Below are 20102 nucleotides of genomic sequence, written 5' to 3'. Positions count from 1 at the left end.
CCTCTACCCCCGCCACCCCTTTGAACCTTCTCCAAAACGCATCTTTTAAGTTAGGGAGACCATAACTTAATTAGATCTCTCATTTCCAGAGGATTCTCGTGGCTCCTCCAAAGAAATAAATTAAATTTCAGTCAGCTGTATTTCATTGGGGGGAAGGGTGCAAGACAAAGAAATTGGATGCTCTATATAAATAGCACATTGTCTGGGCTGAAAATGAGTTCTCCTCATTCCAATTGTTTTTGGAACAATGGGTCCTTCTGGGGGCATTGAATGGCCTCCAATCCCCACCACCACCACCACTGGTGGGCTTTTGTGTATATGTGGCTTCTCTACCTACAAAAAACGGGAGGCGTGGGTCTCAGCCCAGGACAGCTTTCAAAGGTGTGGTAGTGGAGATAGAGGAATGTTCCCTGCTTCTAACTGGTTTTACCAGCTTCCTTTCCCAGGGGTCTGCCTCATTTCTCTGGGACTTCATCTCAGTGAGTAAGTTTGTATCTTGCGGTGCTGATCCAGGTAGCTGATCTTAGCTCTCAGCCGTGGTAGAACCGCAGCCCCTTTGCTAAGCAGTGCCTCAGCCAGGCTGCTCTTTGCAGATTTCTTCACATCTCTCCACTGGAGTTCTCCTTGGGAGACTGAAGAAACTGGGCTCACGAATGATGTCTGAAGTCCCTCCCAGCCTGACCCAGAGACTCTCACTCGTGGCTCTGAGTGGTCCGTGGAGGGTTCCTGAGAGAGAGGAGACCCAGGTTCCACAGGCGAGAAGGGAAAGGATGCTTGGGAAGACTGACAGTTCAATTTGAATTCCTTCCCTTCCCTTCTGCCCGAAGACCCCAAGTCAGTGTAGCAGAAGGGTCACCAAAGCGATCACTTATTGATGGCCTGCTTTGAAAATGATCTCTTTCTGGCCACCTGCGATGTGTCAGGTACTGGCCAAGGCTCCATGAAATACTTCCCATCTTTACATTCAATGACAGAGTAGAGGGGCTAGGTGTCTTTCACCACCACAGTTGCCACTCCCCTCAATGAGTCACCTTACAATTCACAATGCCTCTGCCTCAGTGCTGTCATTAGACCTCTGTATGTTGTCAAAGTTCCCAGGCTTTCCCTCCATTACTACTACTATTACTACTACTACTACTACTACTACTACTACTACTACTACTATCACTACTACTATTACTACTACTATTTCTACCACTACTACTACCACAACTACTACCACTACTACTTCTACTACTACTACTACTACTACTACTACTACTACTACTACTGAGTCAAGGTCTCACCTTATAGCCCTGGCTGGCCCAGAATTCTCTATGTAGACCAGGCTGACTTCTGCTTTCTCCAGTGCTGGATCAAAGATGTATGCCACTATACCCACTTCCCTCCACTCTTCTTGCCCCCACTATAATCAGATGGTTAGCTTCTAGCTCCAGTCTTCCCTGCCTACTTGGACCGAATTCCATGGGGACAGGGACCATGTGAATCTTGTCCCCCATACCCAGAATGATACAGATGAATCAGATGGTGGTGAGTAGCGACCTTTAAGTACATTCGTGAACCCATGGAAGCATAATCGGTACCACAGCGGGATGCGAACCCAGATCTCTGTGGCTCTGGTAGACATGGCTTTGCAGGGCTCACTGCAGTGAGCCTCCTGTAGCTACTGGCTCACCATCAGGAGGGCTTCGAGCAGTCTCTCCCGAAGTGACTGGTAGTAGCACCTCCTAGCTCTGTTTCATCCCCAAAGATGTCTGTAAAATAATTGGTGATGATGGATTCTCCTGGGTCATTGGGGCATGGAAAAGAGAAAGACGTGAGTTTATCCAAGTGTCCTTGTAACTATTTAGCACCGTGTCCTTCCTCACCCGTTCCATCAAGGGTGGTGAGTAAGAATCCGCTCTGTAGGGGATCTAGGTCATTGGAAATGAGTGGGTGAAAATCAAGGAGAAAAAGCAAAGACATAACAACTTTCAGGGAAGTGAAAATAAAACCCTAATGTGGAAACAACTGAAAATAGATGGTGGGATGTCAGGCTGCATGCAAATCCAATGCTAATTACCTGGAAATTGATGACTAGTCCGACTTCCACCTGCCTTCCTGGGATCCTTGGGGAGCCCCTGCTGCAGGCATCTGTCCTAGGCCACATAGCCCTGTAGGGAACTCGAACTCTGATGTCGCCCCTGCCCACTCCACCCTCATGAGAAGAGCTGAGGGGAAGGCTAAAAATACTAACAATAGATATTTGGTTTCTTTTTGCAGACAAAAAGCTCTGGCATCCACGGGAGGAAGAAGCGTTCAGGCAGCATGTGACTGGTTGGTATGAAATAAATAAATTGAGAAAATATAGCATGTAATTAACTCTGAGTGTCTATGATGAGTGCGGGTGTGCAGTCTTTTTCTAATGGACCATTCCAGGAGGGAAAAGAGACAAACGTGACAGGCCCATTTATCAAGCTGACTGCCTCCTCTGCCCTGGCCCCAGGGTGTGTGTATCTCCTTGGATCTGTTGAAAGGCTTTCAAAATCCTCCCAGGTAGAGGCTCACATTACCTGAGGCCTGCCAGTCACCTCAAAGATTCATTGTAGGTGTGTGGATGCTGAGCTGGCCAATTTAGGAAAATTTCCCAGTCATTTAGCAGGATGTCATCCCCAAGGAGAAGCCCACAGGCCACCCTCCTGGACCTTCCTTTTGCTTAGGAAGCACAAGAGCTCTTGAGTAGACTGAGCTGAAGGACGGACAGGGTGTGTGCAAAGAAACTCCTCTGTGGGGAGTGGATTTGGAGTTAACCCAACGATGCTTCCTGGAGAGCGGCTTTGGGTTTTTTTAGGGAGTTGTGGGATGAGGACAGAAGCCTCTCCATCTGAGAGTTGGTTGAGTGTGTAAGCTTCCAAGGGTGGATTTTTACAGCACAAATGGAAGCCCTTCTCCTGTTGGTCCTGGGGTGGGAAGCCTGGAGAGGGATGAGCCTGCCTCTTCTCTTCCTCCTCATCCATTGTTCTCCAGCAAGGCTTTCTTGTCTCTCTTATGTCCCATAGGTTGTTCTCCCATGTCGGTGACCCTTTTCTGGATGACCCCCTGCCTCGGGAGTATGTCCTCTACCTCCGCCCAACGGGGCCATTAGCCCAGAAGCTCTCTGACTTCTGGCAGCAGTCCAAGCAGATCTGCGGGAAGAACAAAGCTCACAACATCTTCCCCCACATCACCCTCTGCCAGTTCTTCATGGTGAGCCACACTGCACACCCTGTCTCCCCAGTGTCTCAGACAGCCCCTGGGGACCAGGACTGAAGATTGGAGCTATTCTAGAAGACTAAGGAGATATTTAGGAACTCTCAGCACTGGGTAGACCTCCCAGAGGTCAGTGTGGTCCACAGTGAGGACCTCACCCTACTTTCAGTCTCCTGATTATCGGCTGAGGCCCTGGGTTCAGTGCACCGGGACAATAATGTACTTCTACAAGCAGAAGGATAAGCCCAACCCTTGGTGGGTGGAAATCTGGCCTGTCAGCCACTGATGTAGCTTCTTCATGTGTGTTTACTGCCTCTTCACTCCACTCTTAGGATAGGAATATCTGTGTGTGTGTGTGTGTGTGTGTGTGTGTGTGTGTGTGTGTGTGTGTATGTGTGTACGTGTGTGTGTGTGTGTGTGTGTGTGTGTGTGTGTACATGTGTGAGCGTGAACACATGAGCACCTTATCCACCTCAAATGTAATTTCTCAGAAGCCATCCATTCACCTTGTATTCTAACCTGAAACACTAAGGAGTATAGGCAGGCTGAATGGCCAGTAAGCCCCCAGAGATGCCTCCAGTCTCACCTCCCTGATCCTGGGATCACAAGCCCATACTACCACATCCAGCTTTTGTAGGTGGTTCAGGGCTTTGAACTCACATCCTCATGCTTGTATGGTGTGCACTCCAAGTGAGCTTTACTCCTTCCTGGGTGTTTGTTTGTTTGTTTGTTGTTTTTGAGGCAGAGACTCATAGCCCAGGCTAGCTTAAAACTTGCTACATCACTGAGGATGACAGGAAACTCCTGATCTTTGCATTCCTGATCCTCCTGCCTCAACCTCCTAAGCACTATGATTATAGGCATGTATCACCATGCCTGGCCAACGCTCAGGGTGGGAAGAGGAAGGAACAGAAAGAGTAGGGATCGAGATAAGTGGCCTACAGACAGGAAAAGCCACTTCCCCCACTTGACATCACTATGAGATCTTACTAGAGTTTTCTAGAGACCGAAAGATAACTTTCTTCTGCCACAGTTCCTCATCCACACCCTAGCTATGTGTGGAAAAGCTCGTTTAGAGGCTAAATCAATCCTCCATAGAGTAGGAGATGAAGCATACATTCCCTTCCTTCCATTCCCCACAGTGATGGTGTTGACTTACCCATACATGCTCCGCACAAAGCAGGATGGTAGCCTTTTAAAACAATTTTCAAAAATACATTTTGCTTTGTTTTTTTTTTCCCCCTTCTGGACATAATTCTCACTTCGTGTGTATCTCAGGTAAATAACATGTTCCTAACACCTTGTCTCTAGCAAGTCACTCTGAAAATTAAATCGATTATCACTTCCTCTTAGTCATCCCAGGATCTTGCAGGAAAGCATTTAGGGTTTAGAGACACTCATCCTTCCTCCCAACCAACCCTCCAAAGAGGGTAGGTGGATGATGTCACCATTCCCCAGCCTCATTCTTTCTTCTTCCAAAGCATCATGGGAGTGGTGGTGAAGACAACAGCTGTGTAAGGAGCAGCTGAAAGAGATCTGGAGGCTGTGTTCCTGCTTCTTTGTGTGTTGCCCCCTCCAATTCCCCGACTTCCCCTCCTTCTCTCCCCCGTCCTCCTTTGAATCTCAGGTACCTTATTCCCTAGAAACAGGGCCTCTAGCTGAACTGGAACCTCACTTTTGGGTGGCGGGGGGCAGGCTGTCTGACTAAGTGAGCTATTGGGTTCCAGCTACCTCATGCTTCCTGTGTTGGGCTTACAAACACCCACATGATGGTTCACTGCTGTCTATAACTACAGTTCCAGAGTGCCATGCCTGGAACTTACACTCTGGTCCTCATTCTCCCAAAGCAAACACCCCTCACGTTGAGTCATCTCCCTAGCCTGCCTTTTTGGCAGGGGCAGGGGGCAGAGACTCGAGTATCCCAGGCTAACCTAGAACCCAGTATAGCTGAAGATGACCTTGAACTACTGATCTTCCCACCTTCACTCTCTTTCTCAGTGCTGAGTTTGCAGATGTGACCTCACTACGTCTGATTTATTTCTCCCCATCCAATTTTATGTGGTGCTGGGGATGGGATCCACTGCTTCCTGCACACTAGGCAAGCGCTCTACCAGCTCAGCTATGTCCTCTGCTCCGCCCTCTGGATTATTTTTACATTTTATCTTATTTTATGTTTATAGGTGTATGTCTGTGCACTACTTCCATGCCTGGTACACACAGAGCCCAGAGAAGGATGTTGAGTCCCCTAGAACTGTAATTACAGATACTTCTGAACCATCATGTAGGTGTCGGGAGCCAAATGTAGGGCCTATGCAAGAATGGTGTCTTAGGGTTTTACTGCTGTGAACAGACACCGTGACCAAGGCAACTCTTATAAGGACAATATTTAATTGGGGCTGGCTTATAGGTTCAGAGGTTCAGTCCATTATCATCAAGGCAGGAGGATGGCAGCGTCTAGGCAGGCATAGTGCAGGAGGAGCTGAGAGTTCTTCACCTTCATCTGAAGGCTGCTAACAGAAGACTGACTTCTGGGCAGCTAGGATGAGGGTCTTATAGCCTGTACCCACAATGACACATCTACTTTAACAGTGCCATAGCTCCAAATAGTGCCACTCCCTGGGCCAAGCATATACACACCATTACAAACCTCTGAACCATCTATCTCCCCAACCCCGAGAACTTATGTAATTGACAGATTTTGGTATCAGGTATGACTGTTTGATTTATATAAGCATTATGGAATGTTGACTGAGCCTATTCCTATATGCACTGCCTATCATCTTTGTTGGTTTATGGTAAGAATTTGATCACCTACTACCTTCATCTTCTTGCTTGCCTTTGGGACTGTGGATTGAGCACAGGGTCTCTTATATACCAAGAAAGGGCTCTAACCCTGCACTCCATTCCCAGCCCTAAAATCCACCCTTTTATCAGGTTTTAAGAATACACTGAACTGCTTCTAGCTGTCGTTACCACACTGTCTTGTATTTACTCTGAAATTGAGTTTTCTTTAACCAGCACCTCCACCCCAACCTTGGGTTTTTGTTTTCTGCTTAACCAATCAGACAGCGTTCTGGCAAGGTTCCCAGGAACCACAACAGATCAAGAGGAGGGGAAGAGGTGTCATGATGCATTCTTTAGTTTCACTTGCCCACTGGATGGATAATCAGTGTCTGGATAATTGAGATCCCAAAGGTCTTCCCTTCTTCGTGGACATGTGTGCTGGTTAAATAATTGCGTCATCAGCCTCAGCTCTCTGGGGACAGACAGACTGAGTGCCGAGGGGCTTCAAGCTTCTCTCCCTCCCCTGGACTATAATGAGGCCTGTCTGTTTTCTGTCTGCAGTGCGAGGACAGCAAGGTGGATGCTTTGGGGGAAGCCCTGCAGACTACTGTCAGTCGGTGGAAGTGTAAGTTCTCGGCCCCGCTGCCCCTGGAGCTGTACACCTCCTCCAATTTCATCGGGCTCTTCGTGAAGGAAGACAGCGCAGAGGTCCTCAAGAAGTTCGCAGCTGACTTTGCTGCAGAGGCTGCGTCCAAAACAGGTAAACACCTATGGCTGCTAGCCCAGACCTGGATCTCAATGTCAGAGGTCAAAAGGACAGGGATGGGGAGATGTTTACGGGGCACTCAACCTACAAAGAGGAGTGAATTTATTTCAGTTCATAGTTCCACGGTTTTTAGCCAATGGTGGTTGGCTCCATAGCCTGTTGGCCTGTGGTGAGGCAGAGCATCCTGGATGGAGGGTACAGAACAAACCTGCGTACCTCAAAGGGACCGGGAAACAGGAGGAGTAAGCACAAGGTCCCCTTCACAGGCACATCTCCAATAACCTAAGTTCATCCCCATAAGTGCCATCTCTTAGAGACCCTACCTCTTCCCCGTGGTACCACAGGCTAGTGGTCATGCCTTCAGCATTATGATATATGGGGGACTTTTAAGATCAGATGGTACCCTCTGCAGAGGGGAAGGCTGGAGACAGGAGGTGGAAGATCGTACAGAAATGGACTCCTCTGACAAAGAACATCCCACATCCCTTGTGAAAATGTTATACCTCTTTGCGTTCTGCTGACCTGCTGAAGAGCTCGCGCATGCCTGGTTCTCTGACTCCCAGGGACTTAATTGTTCACACTGAACTGTAGAGGTAGCCCTTTGTAGTCTCCATCTCCTCCGGTGCGGATCTAAGAGAGCATCCTTCATCCCCTAAGCTCCCCGCTCACACATGCTTTTATCTGGATCAGACTATTCATTGCTTGCATAGCAGTGGACATAGTGGAGTGAAGCCACTGCAGAGTGAATCATGACAATATTCACCAAGTTGAAGAGTGTTGGGTCCGTGGATTATTTTATTATACAGTTGATGTTGAAATAAGGTCTCATGTAACCCAGGCTGGTCTCAAAGTTAGTTTGTAGCTAAGCTGGGTCATGAACTTTTAACCTTCCTATGACCAGCACCTGGGTGCTGGGATTCCAGCTGTGCACCACCACATCTGGGTTCCCCTGTTCCTGTGGAGAGAATCCAGGGTTTAATGTTTGCTCTCCCAGTGCAGCCAAGCTAAATCCCTAGCCTCTGAATCCAAGTGCTGAATGAAATACTGGAGGATGCTCACAGCTCTCCAGCCATGCATTTAGGGGTGGCCAAAGACTTAAAGACCTGATCCAAGCCACACAACCAATTTACTCCTTTGTCTCCTGTCAGTGGTTATCTTACAGGGTGTCGGTCTTTGCTGATGTTTGCATTGCATGTGTGGTGGTTCTTCAGAGAAGCCCCCACATAGAGCTGCAGTGTCTACTCTCAAAAGAACTGTGGGTCCTGGAAAGACTCCCTGTGGTTTGAGGAGGGAATTCTCCTTAGACTGAATTCTCTCCTTTTTGCCAGGGACCAGTCATGGGTTTACTAAAAAATTTTTTAAGTCCCACTAGATATTGTCAGCCCACTAATCACTACAAGAAACAAACAAAGCCTCATATCCTTTACAAATCAGGAAAGCAAGACTGTGGCGGGTTCTTAAAGTGCAGATGGAATGAGAGAACTGGTTTCCCACATGGGAATGGGAGACTGCCAATCCCTCTCCAAGAATCGGCTGTCACTAAGAACTTGGTGGTTTCATGGCTCTGTCCCTGTGGTGCCCCCTGGTGGTTATCTATAGAACAGCATGACCCTGACTTGTATCTGGTCTAGCTTTGGGGAAAGTAGGTCATTATGTCTTTGCCCTAGAACTCATGCGTGTATAGTCTAGAATTACTGGCTCACCCAGATTCCTTTGGCAAGTATGTTTAGTGTTGTTCTTCTTTCTGGGTGGCTCGAGAAGGCTCACCCATGTGCATTCATTTCATCAGCAAATACTGAAGGCCCAGAGTATAGAGAGTAGAAACAGCCACAAACACCTGTCTCATGGACTCCACAGAAACGCCCTGCAGTATAATGGAAAAGGGCTAAAACCCCGAAGACTGACTTCCTGCTCTGTCTGTCCTGCTATTCTCTGAGACTTTACTGATTCCCTTAATTTCTTCTTGTTTCTCTCCTGGGAAGTAGACAGTTCTTTCTCATGTAATGGACAAAGGGGAAATAAAGCTCATCCCTTATGTTGGTAGGTTTGTTCCACTTTATTTTTAGTCTTTTAGAGTAATGGTATACATCCTTCAAATGAGAGGACCACAACCGAGAGCAGTGTCACCCTGAGGGGACATTTGCCAATATGTAGCATGATTTCTGGGTTATGACTTGGGGTACTGCTGCCATCCAGAGAGTAGAGGCTAGGGGTGTGTTACCAAATACCCCATAACCTCTAGGACAGCTCCCTACAAGTAACTATTCACATACATGTTGTTCGGAAAGCCTACTTCGTACTGTGAGGTGTTCCCCCCAGCCCTCTCTTTTTCACCACACTCCCAGAGTCCAGGAAATCCTATCCCAGATGAAGACAACCCCTCCAGCAGTCACACAGTCACAAAACCCACTTTGTATTTCCGCATCAATCACGTTGGCCCTTTAGGTCTCTTCATCTGAATGGAGGGGCCGGTGATGAGCCTCTGGACTTGTCAGGAGGAGTCAGCCAAAAAGATTACCCCAAAGCCATCCTCTGCTCCTGCTGAAAAGCCATCTGTCGTGTGATTTTTTATCTCTGGAACAGTAGGTTGACTGGGGCCTGGGATCCACCCCTTTAATTCTGCTGCTGCCTCTCCCAAGGACTGGCTTCTTTGTTATTTAAGGAACAGGACACCTTTCTGGGCCCTTTCTTCTGTCTCCTCTATTGTTGTGATTTCTTCTGTTTAATCCAAATGCTACCTTCCTTTTTCCAGAAGTGCACGTGGAACCTCATAAGAAGCAGCTGCACGTGACGCTGGCCTACCACTTCCAAGCCAGCCACCTACCCACCCTAGAGAAGCTTGCCCAGAACATCGATGTCAAGCTAGGGTGCGACTGGGTGGCCACCATATTCTCTCGGGATATCCGATTTGCTAACCATGAGGTAATACTTCCCTGCGGCTCTGCATACTCCCAGGCAAAATCCACCAATATTGGATAATATACTCACATTTAGGGCATACAAGGGCATGCAGGATTTTTTAAATTTTGCACTGAAGGAGTTTTAAGGGTCAGTGAGGTGACTCAGTGGGTGATGGCACTTCCTGTCAAGCCTGATGACCTGAGTTCAATTCCGGGAATCCACATGTTAAAAGGAAAGAACAGAATCTTGCAGATTCTGACCTCCCTGTATACAAACACACATACACACACACACACACACACACACACACACACACACACACACACTGAATACATTTATAAGAAAGGAGCTTTGAATCCAGCAAGGAAGAGAGGATAGATAAATGTAAAAAACAACAACAAAAAAAAAAAAAGAAAAGAAAAGAAAAGAAAAAAAAGTCCTTGCCTGGTCCCTTTGAGAGGCTGTGGACTCTATGATGGAAGATGTGAGTGAGCATAACTGAATCCTACTATAGACAAATGGGCCTAGGTCTTAGCATCCTTCTTTGGATGTAGTCAGCATGACTTTCCAGTCATCACGTGGCTCTCAGAAGGACCCTGTTAACCTTTTTTATCTTAGAGAAGACTCGGAGGTTAACTATCTGTTCTGAAGCAGCCGCACAGTTGAGGGCCCAGGAAGCAGAGCCTCGGTCTTTCGATCAACAAAGCAGGTGATCTGTCTAAGGGAAGACCTGCCGTGTCTGCTGTTCCCCTTTCTCTCACAATTTCAGCTGTCAGAAGCTACTAGTCCACAAGTAGTGCTAGGGAGAGGGCCCAGTGGAGGGGTAGGCATGCTTGCTGTGCAAACACAAAGGACATGAATTCAAATCTCCCACGCTCGCAGAAGCCCATGCTCATGGAACCTCAGTGTTGAGAGACCGACAGAAGAATCCTAGAGCTAGCATAGGTTTATGGTGAGCTCTGGGATCAGGAGAGATCCTGACTCAAGGGAATAAAGTGGTGACCAATAGAGAACACCCAACCTCTTTCTCTGGACTCTACGTGGGCACACACAGGATCACAAACATGTGGGGGCATACACTTGTTACACACATGCATGCCTATACTACATACATAGTGCACACATGCACAGATTCACAGCTTTTCAATAACTTATTACAGTGTATTGTTAGATCTTCTCTATTTTATCATCGGTTTTGTTCTCAATCTATAAATTAAAGTTGGCCATAGCTATTAATAGAAAAATATATAGTATATACTTAACACAACATAGAGAGTGTGTTTGGCACTATCTGCAATTTCAGGCCTACCTTCTGGGTTTCATAATGAACCCCGTGGTTAGTGGATAGCTACTGTGGTGAGATGAAAAACTGCCTTCTAAGCTTAATTACATTTATTAAGCAATAGTTACATGTTTCTCAATTTTTCAACTATGCCAAAAGGTTTTTTTGTTGCTATTGTTGTTGTTAGCCTACAGGACCTTTTGACAATTCCTTTATACTTTTTTAACATGTTTAAAAAAAAAAAGCAAAACCAGAAACAGACAGAATGTCTTGCTGTGCCCAGGCAACCTCATGGTTTGGGAAGGTTAAGAGTCAGTCTAGGAACCAAAGCTTGAGGCGAGCTATGGCACTTCGGGAGTGGTGAGACCAGGCCTTGCCTCACTTTCCTGATGAGACCATTTTTCAGTCATTGGTGCTGATTCCTCCTGAGACAGACTAAGCAGGCTACATCTGATCTGAAGAATTTTGGCCTCTCCTGGGATTACCGAGAATGATCCTTAAGGACACTAGAGAGGATGAAACGTGGTGGTCAGACCCTTTTCCCAGGACACAGGCAGAAGGGAAGGTCAGGGTTGATTATGCACTGGCCTCAGACAAGTTACCTTTGTAAGAGGAGAAGGTGCTGTGGAATTTTACAGGGTTTGTCTTCTAATGAACACTGCCCTCCGGTTAACTCCAAGGGTAACTGCTTTTCTGCGTGACCCATATTCTGCTCAGTCTGTGCAGAAGGAAAGAGGCTGCAAATGCCCACATGAATTATTCTAAAAATAACTTGGCCCCCTTTATCTCTTATTTTCAAACGCTCAATCATTACGGTCTCTTCTGATAAGGCACCCACTGCCCTGCTAGGTTCCCTCCCCGGTCTTTTGGTCTTCTGAAGTCCCTTGGGGGTGTGATACTCCCACAATTTCTGTAATTCACGGGCTCAGAATGTAGCTCAGTTTGTAGACTACTTGCTTGGAATCCATGAATTCCTGGGTTCAACTCCCATCCCCACATAAAAGCGGGTATAGTGGTACACACCTATAACCTCAGAGGGAGGAGGATGACAAGTTCAGGGTTATCCTCAGCTACATAGTGAGTTCAAGGCCAGCCTGGGCTACATGAGTTCTTGACTAAAACAAAGCAAACAACAACAAAAAGCCCAACCAACCAACTGAAAAGCAAGCAAACAGACACACAGCCTGGGGAGATGGCTCAGTGCAAGCCTTGGGGCCAGAATTCAATGGGCGAGAATTCAATTTCACATCAGGAAAGCAAAAGTGCTATGCATGTATCTGTAATCTTAGTATTGGGGAGGCAGAGACAGAACGACCTCTGGAAGTTCTAGGTTCAGTGAGAGTCCTTGTCTCAAAAAGTAAGACAGAAGGGGAATGGAGAGATAGCTCAGCAATTATGAGTATTCAACGACCCAGATTCGGTTCCTGGCACCCATGCCAGGGACTCACAACTGCCTCTACAGGGGATATCATGCTCCCCTCTGGCTTCCAAGGACCCCTGCACATGTGGTACACACACACACACACACACACCAATATGTGTACCCATAAGGTGTATATATTGTTTTCAGTCCTTAGTTTTTTCTAAGGTGGAGATGTTTCATAGACTGTTGGAAGGATATGGAGGATGTGTGGAAAGCTGTTGCCATAACAGCAATCTCAGGGCAGATACAACAAAATCACATCCCTGCAGTTTCCCTTCAGTCAGCTGCCTTTGTGATGGGTCTCTGATACAATGAGAGAGAAAGAACTAAGCTTGACATGAGACTTGTTTTAATTTTATTTTTATTTTATGTGTGGGTGTTTTGCCTGCATGTATGTCTGTGTACCATGTGTGCACAATGCCCGTAGAGGACTGAAGAGAGTGTCAGATCCCCTAGAATTGGAGTTCCAGGAAATCGTGAGTGTTGGGGGGTGGGGGGCTGAAGCCAGGTCCTCTGGAAGAGCAGCCTGTGCTCTTAACTGCTGTGCCCTCTCTCAAGAGTTCTTAGAAACAGACCATAAACATAAGACAAAAATTAGCATGATGTAGGGCAAGTGAGGCCTAGGTTTGGTGTGTCTCGGGCTTAGTCAAGAGTTTTGTATCTACTTTCGCTGGTGAAAAGAAACAGAGAACACTGGGGTCTGGATTATTGTTTGAGCATGCATTCCACTGTTAAGCTACACCCCTGGCCTCCCGTTATAACCTTAGATTTGCTGAACTCCTCTGATTATTAGGTCAATCCAAGTTATTTATTGTCCCTCTACCATATGTTTAGGATATTTTGTCTCCAGTCTTTCTTGAGCCTTGGTGCTCTCAGGGATGTCTGAGATGGGATACTCAGCTTTTTTTGTTGTTTTGTTTTAAGTTTTTTTTGAGACAGGGTTTCTCTGTGTAGCTTTAGCTGTCCTGGAACTCTCTCTGTAGATCAGGCTGGCTTCAAATTCAGAACTCAGAGATCTACTTGCCTCTGCTGGAATTAAAAGTTTGTGCCACCACTGCCGGGCAGGATACTCAACTTCAAGTGCTGGGCTAGGAAGTCTTCTGAGTTGGTCTAAGTTCTTCAAAGAGAAGGTTGTACTACCAGGCCAGAGGTACACTGAGCCAGAAATGTGCTATGATCAAGTAGCTGAGCAGAGTGTTGACTGTGCCCTGTTCCAAGAAAAGCAATGCTGCCTTTGCCTGCATCACCACATGTGCACCCAGAATTGAGCTTGAAAGAGATCTCTAGTGAGTAATTTCTGTCTTTTAAAACAGGCTTGTGTGAAGATTGGAGAGGGACATGGAGGAGAGATACAGGGAGAGGGAAAGGTGATTAGAGAACAGACAGACAAGCAACTGAAAGATAACTGGAGAATTAAAAACAGAAGCAAGGACCCTAATTAGAAAGCCAGGGAGACAAAAGCTGCAGTATCAACTTTGTCCTCTGAGAGAAACCAGATTTCCCTGTCTTTTTCCTTTGGAGACTTCCAGAAAATGGTTTCTTTGGTTTGGTTTGGTGTTTTATGTTGAAATAAGAACTTACTCTGTAGCCCAGGCTTGCCTAGACTCACTGTATAGACCAGGCTGGCCTCAAGGTGATCTTCCATCTCAGCCTCCGCAGGGCTGAGATTTCAGCTGTGTCCCACACACAGCATAACTCTGTCTTTATAACATGTTTTGGTGTCTCACAGTAATATCAGCAAGCTGACTAGTTCAGTCCACCCAGCACAGGCCTTAGGCCCCAGGATCAGGAAGCCTGGGCCACTAGAAGTACCTAGAGCCTAACAAAGCTCTGTCCTCCTGCATTTCTGTAGGGCATCACATTTAACCTTTATAGTCTAGGCACTGATGGAAACCAAAGCTGAAAACTCTGAAGATGGGAGTCAGAATATGTCGCCTGTCACTTTGAACCTTTAGGAAGACCATGAAAGCTACCTTTCTGGCTATCTGGCTGTCTGGAAACACAGCCAGATAGGTTATAATTTCCATCCTATGAGATCTCTCGCTGGTGATAAAATAAATGGCTAAAGTTTAAAAAAAAAAAATCTAGGATTATGATGTTTTATATACCAAGAAAAGAAGCACCACCACCCCCTTCAAGTAGGATACATGGGCCACATGGCCTGGCCTCATGGCTGCCCTGGGGGCCTTCTCTGAGTTCAGAGACTAGACATGTGGCCTCCATCTGCGCTCTAGTGGAAGTGGTTTCTTTCTGGTTACACACATTGGTGTCTAGGAGAGACAGCTTTCCTTCAGGGTCTTTGTTACAACTGTAGGCTTAAAGATAGCCTTGAAAGCAAGCACTGTGCTTTGCTCTATCTCCTGAGGCACAGGGAGAGGGCCATCCTTCCTGAGCAGCTCTGAGCACTGGCTGCTCTTACAGAAGACCTGGGTTTGGTTCCCAGTACCCACATGGCACTCACAAGGTTCTATAACACAATTCCCAGGAATCTGATGCCCTCTTCTGTCCTCTGAGGGCTCCTGTTTACAGAGACAACACACATGTGCACACACAAGCACACACACACACACACACACACACACACACACGCATGCATGCACACACAAAGAGAGTCAGACAGACAGACATCCTTTATTCCCATCCCAGTAGAAGTGACTCCCACTGGCCTGTCTGTGAGCCTGTGTAGAAGACAGATTTCCTCGCACAATCTTCATCTGTCTAGTGCTTGCTTGCCATAGCAGATGGCACAGGGGAAATGAATATCTGTATGTCCTGCAATTGCCCAGAAGAACCTTCCAGCTTTCTGTGAGTTCCAGAAGCACTGGCTTCTGAGTCCCAACAGGAAGTGAAAGCATGGCTGGGATTCTGGAAGGTTCTTGAACACCAGGCACCTACCCATGAAACATGAGTAAGAGAAGTGCTTTCTGATGAGAAGTCATGTCTGCCCAAAGCCTGTGACCCCAAGGAGTCCTATATGCAGTGTACTTTGTCATTGTGTATATGGAGTACAGTCTAGGACCTTGGGTGCTCAAAGGAATAGTAGATGGGTCTGGTCTCATGAGTCGTCTCCTTTTTCTGCAGACGTTACAGGTGATCTATCCCTATTCACCTCAGAATGATGACGAGCTGGAGTTGGTCCCAGGGGACTTCATCTTCATGTCTCCTATGGAACAGACCAGCACCAGTGAGGGCTGGATTTATGGCACCTCTCTGACCACTGGCTGCTCTGGGCTGCTTCCCGAGAACTACATTACCAAGGCTGATGAGTGTAGCACCTGGATCTTCCATGGGTAGGTAGCCCCACTCTCCTGCCCCATGCAGGATCATTGCCTGTTCAGGTTCCTGGTGGGTGGCCAACCTTAGGCTGTTGTCCATCTCTGGCTAGAGGGCAGCAACATCCCATGCTGAGTGTGCATTGCTACGTGGCTTCCATTGATCTCATCCTAGGCCATTACTCTGGGGGAAGCCAACTTCTCAGAGCAACTACACAGACTCCTTGTATGTCAGCCAGACCAATGACAGAAAGATTCAAAAGTCAGGAACCCTTGTTTTTAGGTGACTCTGAACAAATCCTCAGACTTGGTGTGCATGTGCACCTAGGCCACAGAGACTGTGTTCAGGGTGACCTGCAGCTTGTCCAAACTGAATAGGAACATGATGCCTCCCATGGTGTCACCTTTATTAAGGTGACACCTGTCTGCCCCTCACTACTATGCTGTCCTTAGCCCATACTGAGGTCCAATTTCCATAGTGGACCATGTTGTGGTGACCAGCTTTGCCCCAGATAGAAACAGATAGGGACACAAAGCGCCTTCCTCCTTCCCAGTCCAAGGAGCTCAGATTGGGTGATTCCTGCAAGTATTTCTCCTGGAGGGAAAAGAACAAGGCAGTCCCCTGCCCTGTGAGCCCTAGACAAACCATACACTCAGGATAGGAGAGGACCCTCTTGTCCTTCCTCTGCCTTGGGTGACACCCCTCCGCAGCCCACAGGCATCCAGGTGCCTCATGCCCCCAAACATCTGGCTTTTTAAGAAATTTTTCTGAGGCCGAGACTGTAGAAGTTGAGTTTCTGCAGTCACCATTTTATCCCACAAAGATAAATAAGGGCTGAAAGAGACCGAGTTGGTGAAGTGTAGCTTCTCACTCTTGTAATTCCAGCACTGAGAAAGTAGAGATGGGGTGTGAAGGGTTCAGCCAGTCTAACCTATGTGGTGAGTCTGAAGACAGTACCTTAAAAGAAGAAAAAGAAAGGTGAATGGCTAGCAACATAGGAAAGGCGTTTACCATAGAGCCTGATGACCCAAGTCCAAACTGCAGGGCACACGTGGTGGGAGGAAAAACCCAGCCACTACACACATAACACACATACACTGCAGCATGCGCACAAACTCAAAGACGGACAGACAGACAGACAGACAGACAGACAGATAAATGTCCTAAAAATGTGTTAATGGGGGACCAGAAGATGGCTCAGCAGTTAAGAACACTTGCTGTGCAGTCATAAGGACCAATGTTCAGATCCTAGCACCTACAAGGTGGCTCACAAACAGCTGGAACTCCAACTCCGAAAGATCTAGCTCCTTCTTCTGGCCCCTGAAACCCCCACATATATACTCACACAGACGTCTACACACACATAAATAAAAATAAATGCATTTTAAAAAAGATAGACAGTGACTAAGGAACTCAGGCTTGTTCTCTGTCAACACACACACAGGCACACACACACACACACACACACACACACACACACATACACAGAGAGAGAGAGAAAGTCCCACTGACCCCTGTGAGAACCTCCATCTAGACCTCGTCCCTGACCTAGGATTCAGGCTCTACCAGAGGGACAACTGACTAACTTCACCCAGGGCACCATGGAAGGCCTATGTGTCATCTCCACCAGGGCACCATGGAAGGCCTATGTGTCATCTCCCCCAGGGCACCACAGAAGGTCTGTGTGTCATCTCCTTTTACTTTGAAGATAACTGTTGATGTTATTTCTTGGGAACTTTGTTTGAAATTAAATTCTCAGGTCCACGGCCAACTCTGTGAAGAATATCCAAGTCCAGGGGCTAGGCTCTGAGACTCTGATTAAGGAGTTGAGTTTTAGTGCAGTTATATTCAGATCCTAACTCTCTCATATACCGGCTGTGTAAACCTTGCCCAAGTTGAATTACTACTCTGGGCCTCCATAAAAGAACTAATCATACATACAGTACAAGCTGTGGTAGTGACTACAGTAAAGAACAACTCTACTAGGTCTATGGTGGCTAGACAGCAGTACTCTCTACAGAATACCCACTAGTGGTTTTGATTTTTTTTTTTGTCTGTATTTACCAGGCCTCATTAAGCTAAATGTTTCTTCCATAAAAACGGACTGACAGGTGAGTCGCACATTAATGCTTAGCCCCAGAAGTAGGAATGACATAGAGAGGCATAGCTCAGCCCCATTGTGAGAGAAGCCTTCTCATGCCTAAACAAAGATGGACGGTCATAGGGAGACACAGGAGCCGTGTGGTCTGACCCTGGCTGGCTTCAAGAAAAGCTCTAGAGAGTGTTCAGGCAGTAGAGAGGGACTCTGGTGACAGTTGGCTTTTATTCCTCTCCCCACCTTTGCCTTCTGAATACCTAGGGAACTGTCTTCTTTCATCACTGCTCTTCCTGGTGGCCATTTGTTCTTAAGTGTCCCTAAGTACCTTCTGGGTGATGCTGACCCCTTCTCCTCTAGAGTGGGGTGACCTGCTGACCCTCACACAGGCCTTGCATGTTCTAGGCAGGAGCCTGCATCTTCTTGCTCCCTGAAAAGGAGTTCTCCGTGTCAGGCCCACTTCTTCTCCACCCTGGTCTGACACACTCCCCAGGCTGCTCAGGGGGGGCCTGGTCTTTCAATTCTAGTGACATTGAAGATGGGAAGGAAGCTGCCTTTCTCCTCAGCCAGGGAACTGGGGGGGAGAGAAAAGGCCCTATCATTTTCTTCCCAGCTGTGACACAATAGAGAGCTTACAGACGTGGGCAAGGGAGATGTCAGCATGATTCCAGACAGCTAGACATTGGAGGCCCGAAGCTTTGATGAGCCAGACAGGGAAGCTGAAGTTTCCTCGGTTGTGTACCACTGGGGAGGCTCTCTGCTTAAAATAAAGGGGAACAGCTGGTCTATTAGAGTGGCTCAGCTTTCCTTGGGCTACAGTTACTTAAATCTACCCATAACAGGTCTAATTTGGCTGCACATCATACTAAAAAGACACAGCACTATTGAGCTACAGGCTCCTGGTTCTACCTCATAGGCTCTGAGCAATGGTCTATAAGGAGCAGGACTCAGCTCAGGGCCTCCTGGTGCATCTGATATGCACAGGGCTGCAGATCTCGTGTTCAGGGTCCGACACCTATGCCTGAACATATAGTCAGGCTGAGGGCATAGCTCAGTTGGCAGAATGCTTGCCTAGCACGCTCTGGGTTTGATCTTCAGCATCATAGAGACTATGTGTGGTGGCACACGCCCGTTCTCCCATCACTCAGGAAGTGGAAGCAGGATGATCAGGTGTCTGAAGCCAGCCTTGGCTGTGTGTGGACTTGGAAGCCAGGCTAGACTCCATGAAACCCTGTCTGGAACAAGAACGAAAACCGGCCTATCTTTTGTAGGGAGAACACAGGGACATGAAGAGCTTCTAAGGGCAAAATGTGTCCCAAAGTAATAAAATCGTATGGTTTCTTGAGAAGAAAAAAAAGCAAACAAAAACCTAAGCAACTCCTAACCTCTGGCTTCACTCAGTCACTCAAAAGTATTTACCCATAGGACCTGAAGGCAACATACAATGATGTTTATTAAAGGACTGTTCATGAAATTGATGTAAGTGATATACACTTACATTGAATGAATAAAGAAAATGTGGTGAATATATGCAATATAATTTGATTTAGCAAAAACAAAAGAAAAATGTTATAAGTGAATTAAGACAGACTCAGAGAAACAAATATTGCGTGTTTTCTCTTGTCAGTCATACATGTTATATAGGTACATAAAATCACACACGCATGCATATGTACATGAGACATGAATGTAGAAATGAAACTGTTTAAAGGAGTTTGGGAACTGTCTTAGTTAGGGTTTTACTGCTGTGAACAGACACCATGACCAAGGCAACTCTTATAAGGACAACATTTAATTGGGGCTGACTTATAGGTTCAGAGGTTCAGTCCACTGTCATCAAGGCAGGAACATGGCAGCATCTAGGTAGGCATGGTGCAAGAGGAGCTTAGAGTTCTACATCTTCATCTGAAGGATACTAGAAGACTAACTTCCAGGCAGCTAGGATGAGGGTCTTAAAGCCCACATCCACAGTGACACACCTAGTGCCACTTCCCAGGCCAAACATTCAAACCACTACAGGGACAAATGAGGGAGATGTGAAGGCAGAGAGAGTAGAGAGAGAAAATGTGACTGGCGTATATTGTCAACTGTTTTGGAAATAAGGTATCTGTGTCCTCCCAGCCACCGCCACCAGACAGACGTCTGTCTCTGTGTAGCTCTGGCTGTCCTGGAATTCACCTTGTAGAGCAGGCTGACTCGAAACTTACAGAGCTCTGCCTACCTCTGCCTCCAGAGTACTGTCGTGACACCACGCCCAACACCAAAGTACTTGTATGGCAATGCCCTTATGAAACTCAGTACTGTGTACACTGAATATATAACAAAAAAAAAAAAAAAAAAAAAAAAAAAA

The 20102-nt window shown here is 46.9% G+C and overlaps 1 protein-coding gene across 2 annotated transcripts in view; it reads left to right on the top strand.

The window, feature by feature from the left end:
- The window catches only part of Ubash3b (ubiquitin associated and SH3 domain containing B), a 145074-nt gene that overhangs the window by 102192 nt on the left and 22780 nt on the right, over nt 1–20102 (top strand). Inside the window, exons 2-6 of one of the 2 annotated variants that reach the window (XM_031345679.1) lie at nt 2263–2316; nt 3039–3225; nt 6574–6772; nt 9531–9700; nt 15466–15674. In XM_031345679.1, coding sequence (XP_031201539.1) covers nt 2263–2316; nt 3039–3225; nt 6574–6772; nt 9531–9700; nt 15466–15674 — 819 coding nt within the window. Of the gene's footprint in view, nt 1–2262; nt 2321–3038; nt 3226–6573; nt 6773–9530; nt 9701–15465; nt 15675–20102 lie in introns of both variants that reach the window. The other variant, XM_031345680.1, reaches the window with a different exon arrangement.

The sequence above is a fragment of the Mastomys coucha genome, unplaced genomic scaffold, assembly GCF_008632895.1.
Source record: "Mastomys coucha isolate ucsf_1 unplaced genomic scaffold, UCSF_Mcou_1 pScaffold23, whole genome shotgun sequence".
Classification (NCBI taxonomy): Eukaryota; Metazoa; Chordata; class Mammalia; order Rodentia; family Muridae; genus Mastomys; species Mastomys coucha.
This window is presented reverse-complemented; position numbering and strand designations above follow the sequence as displayed.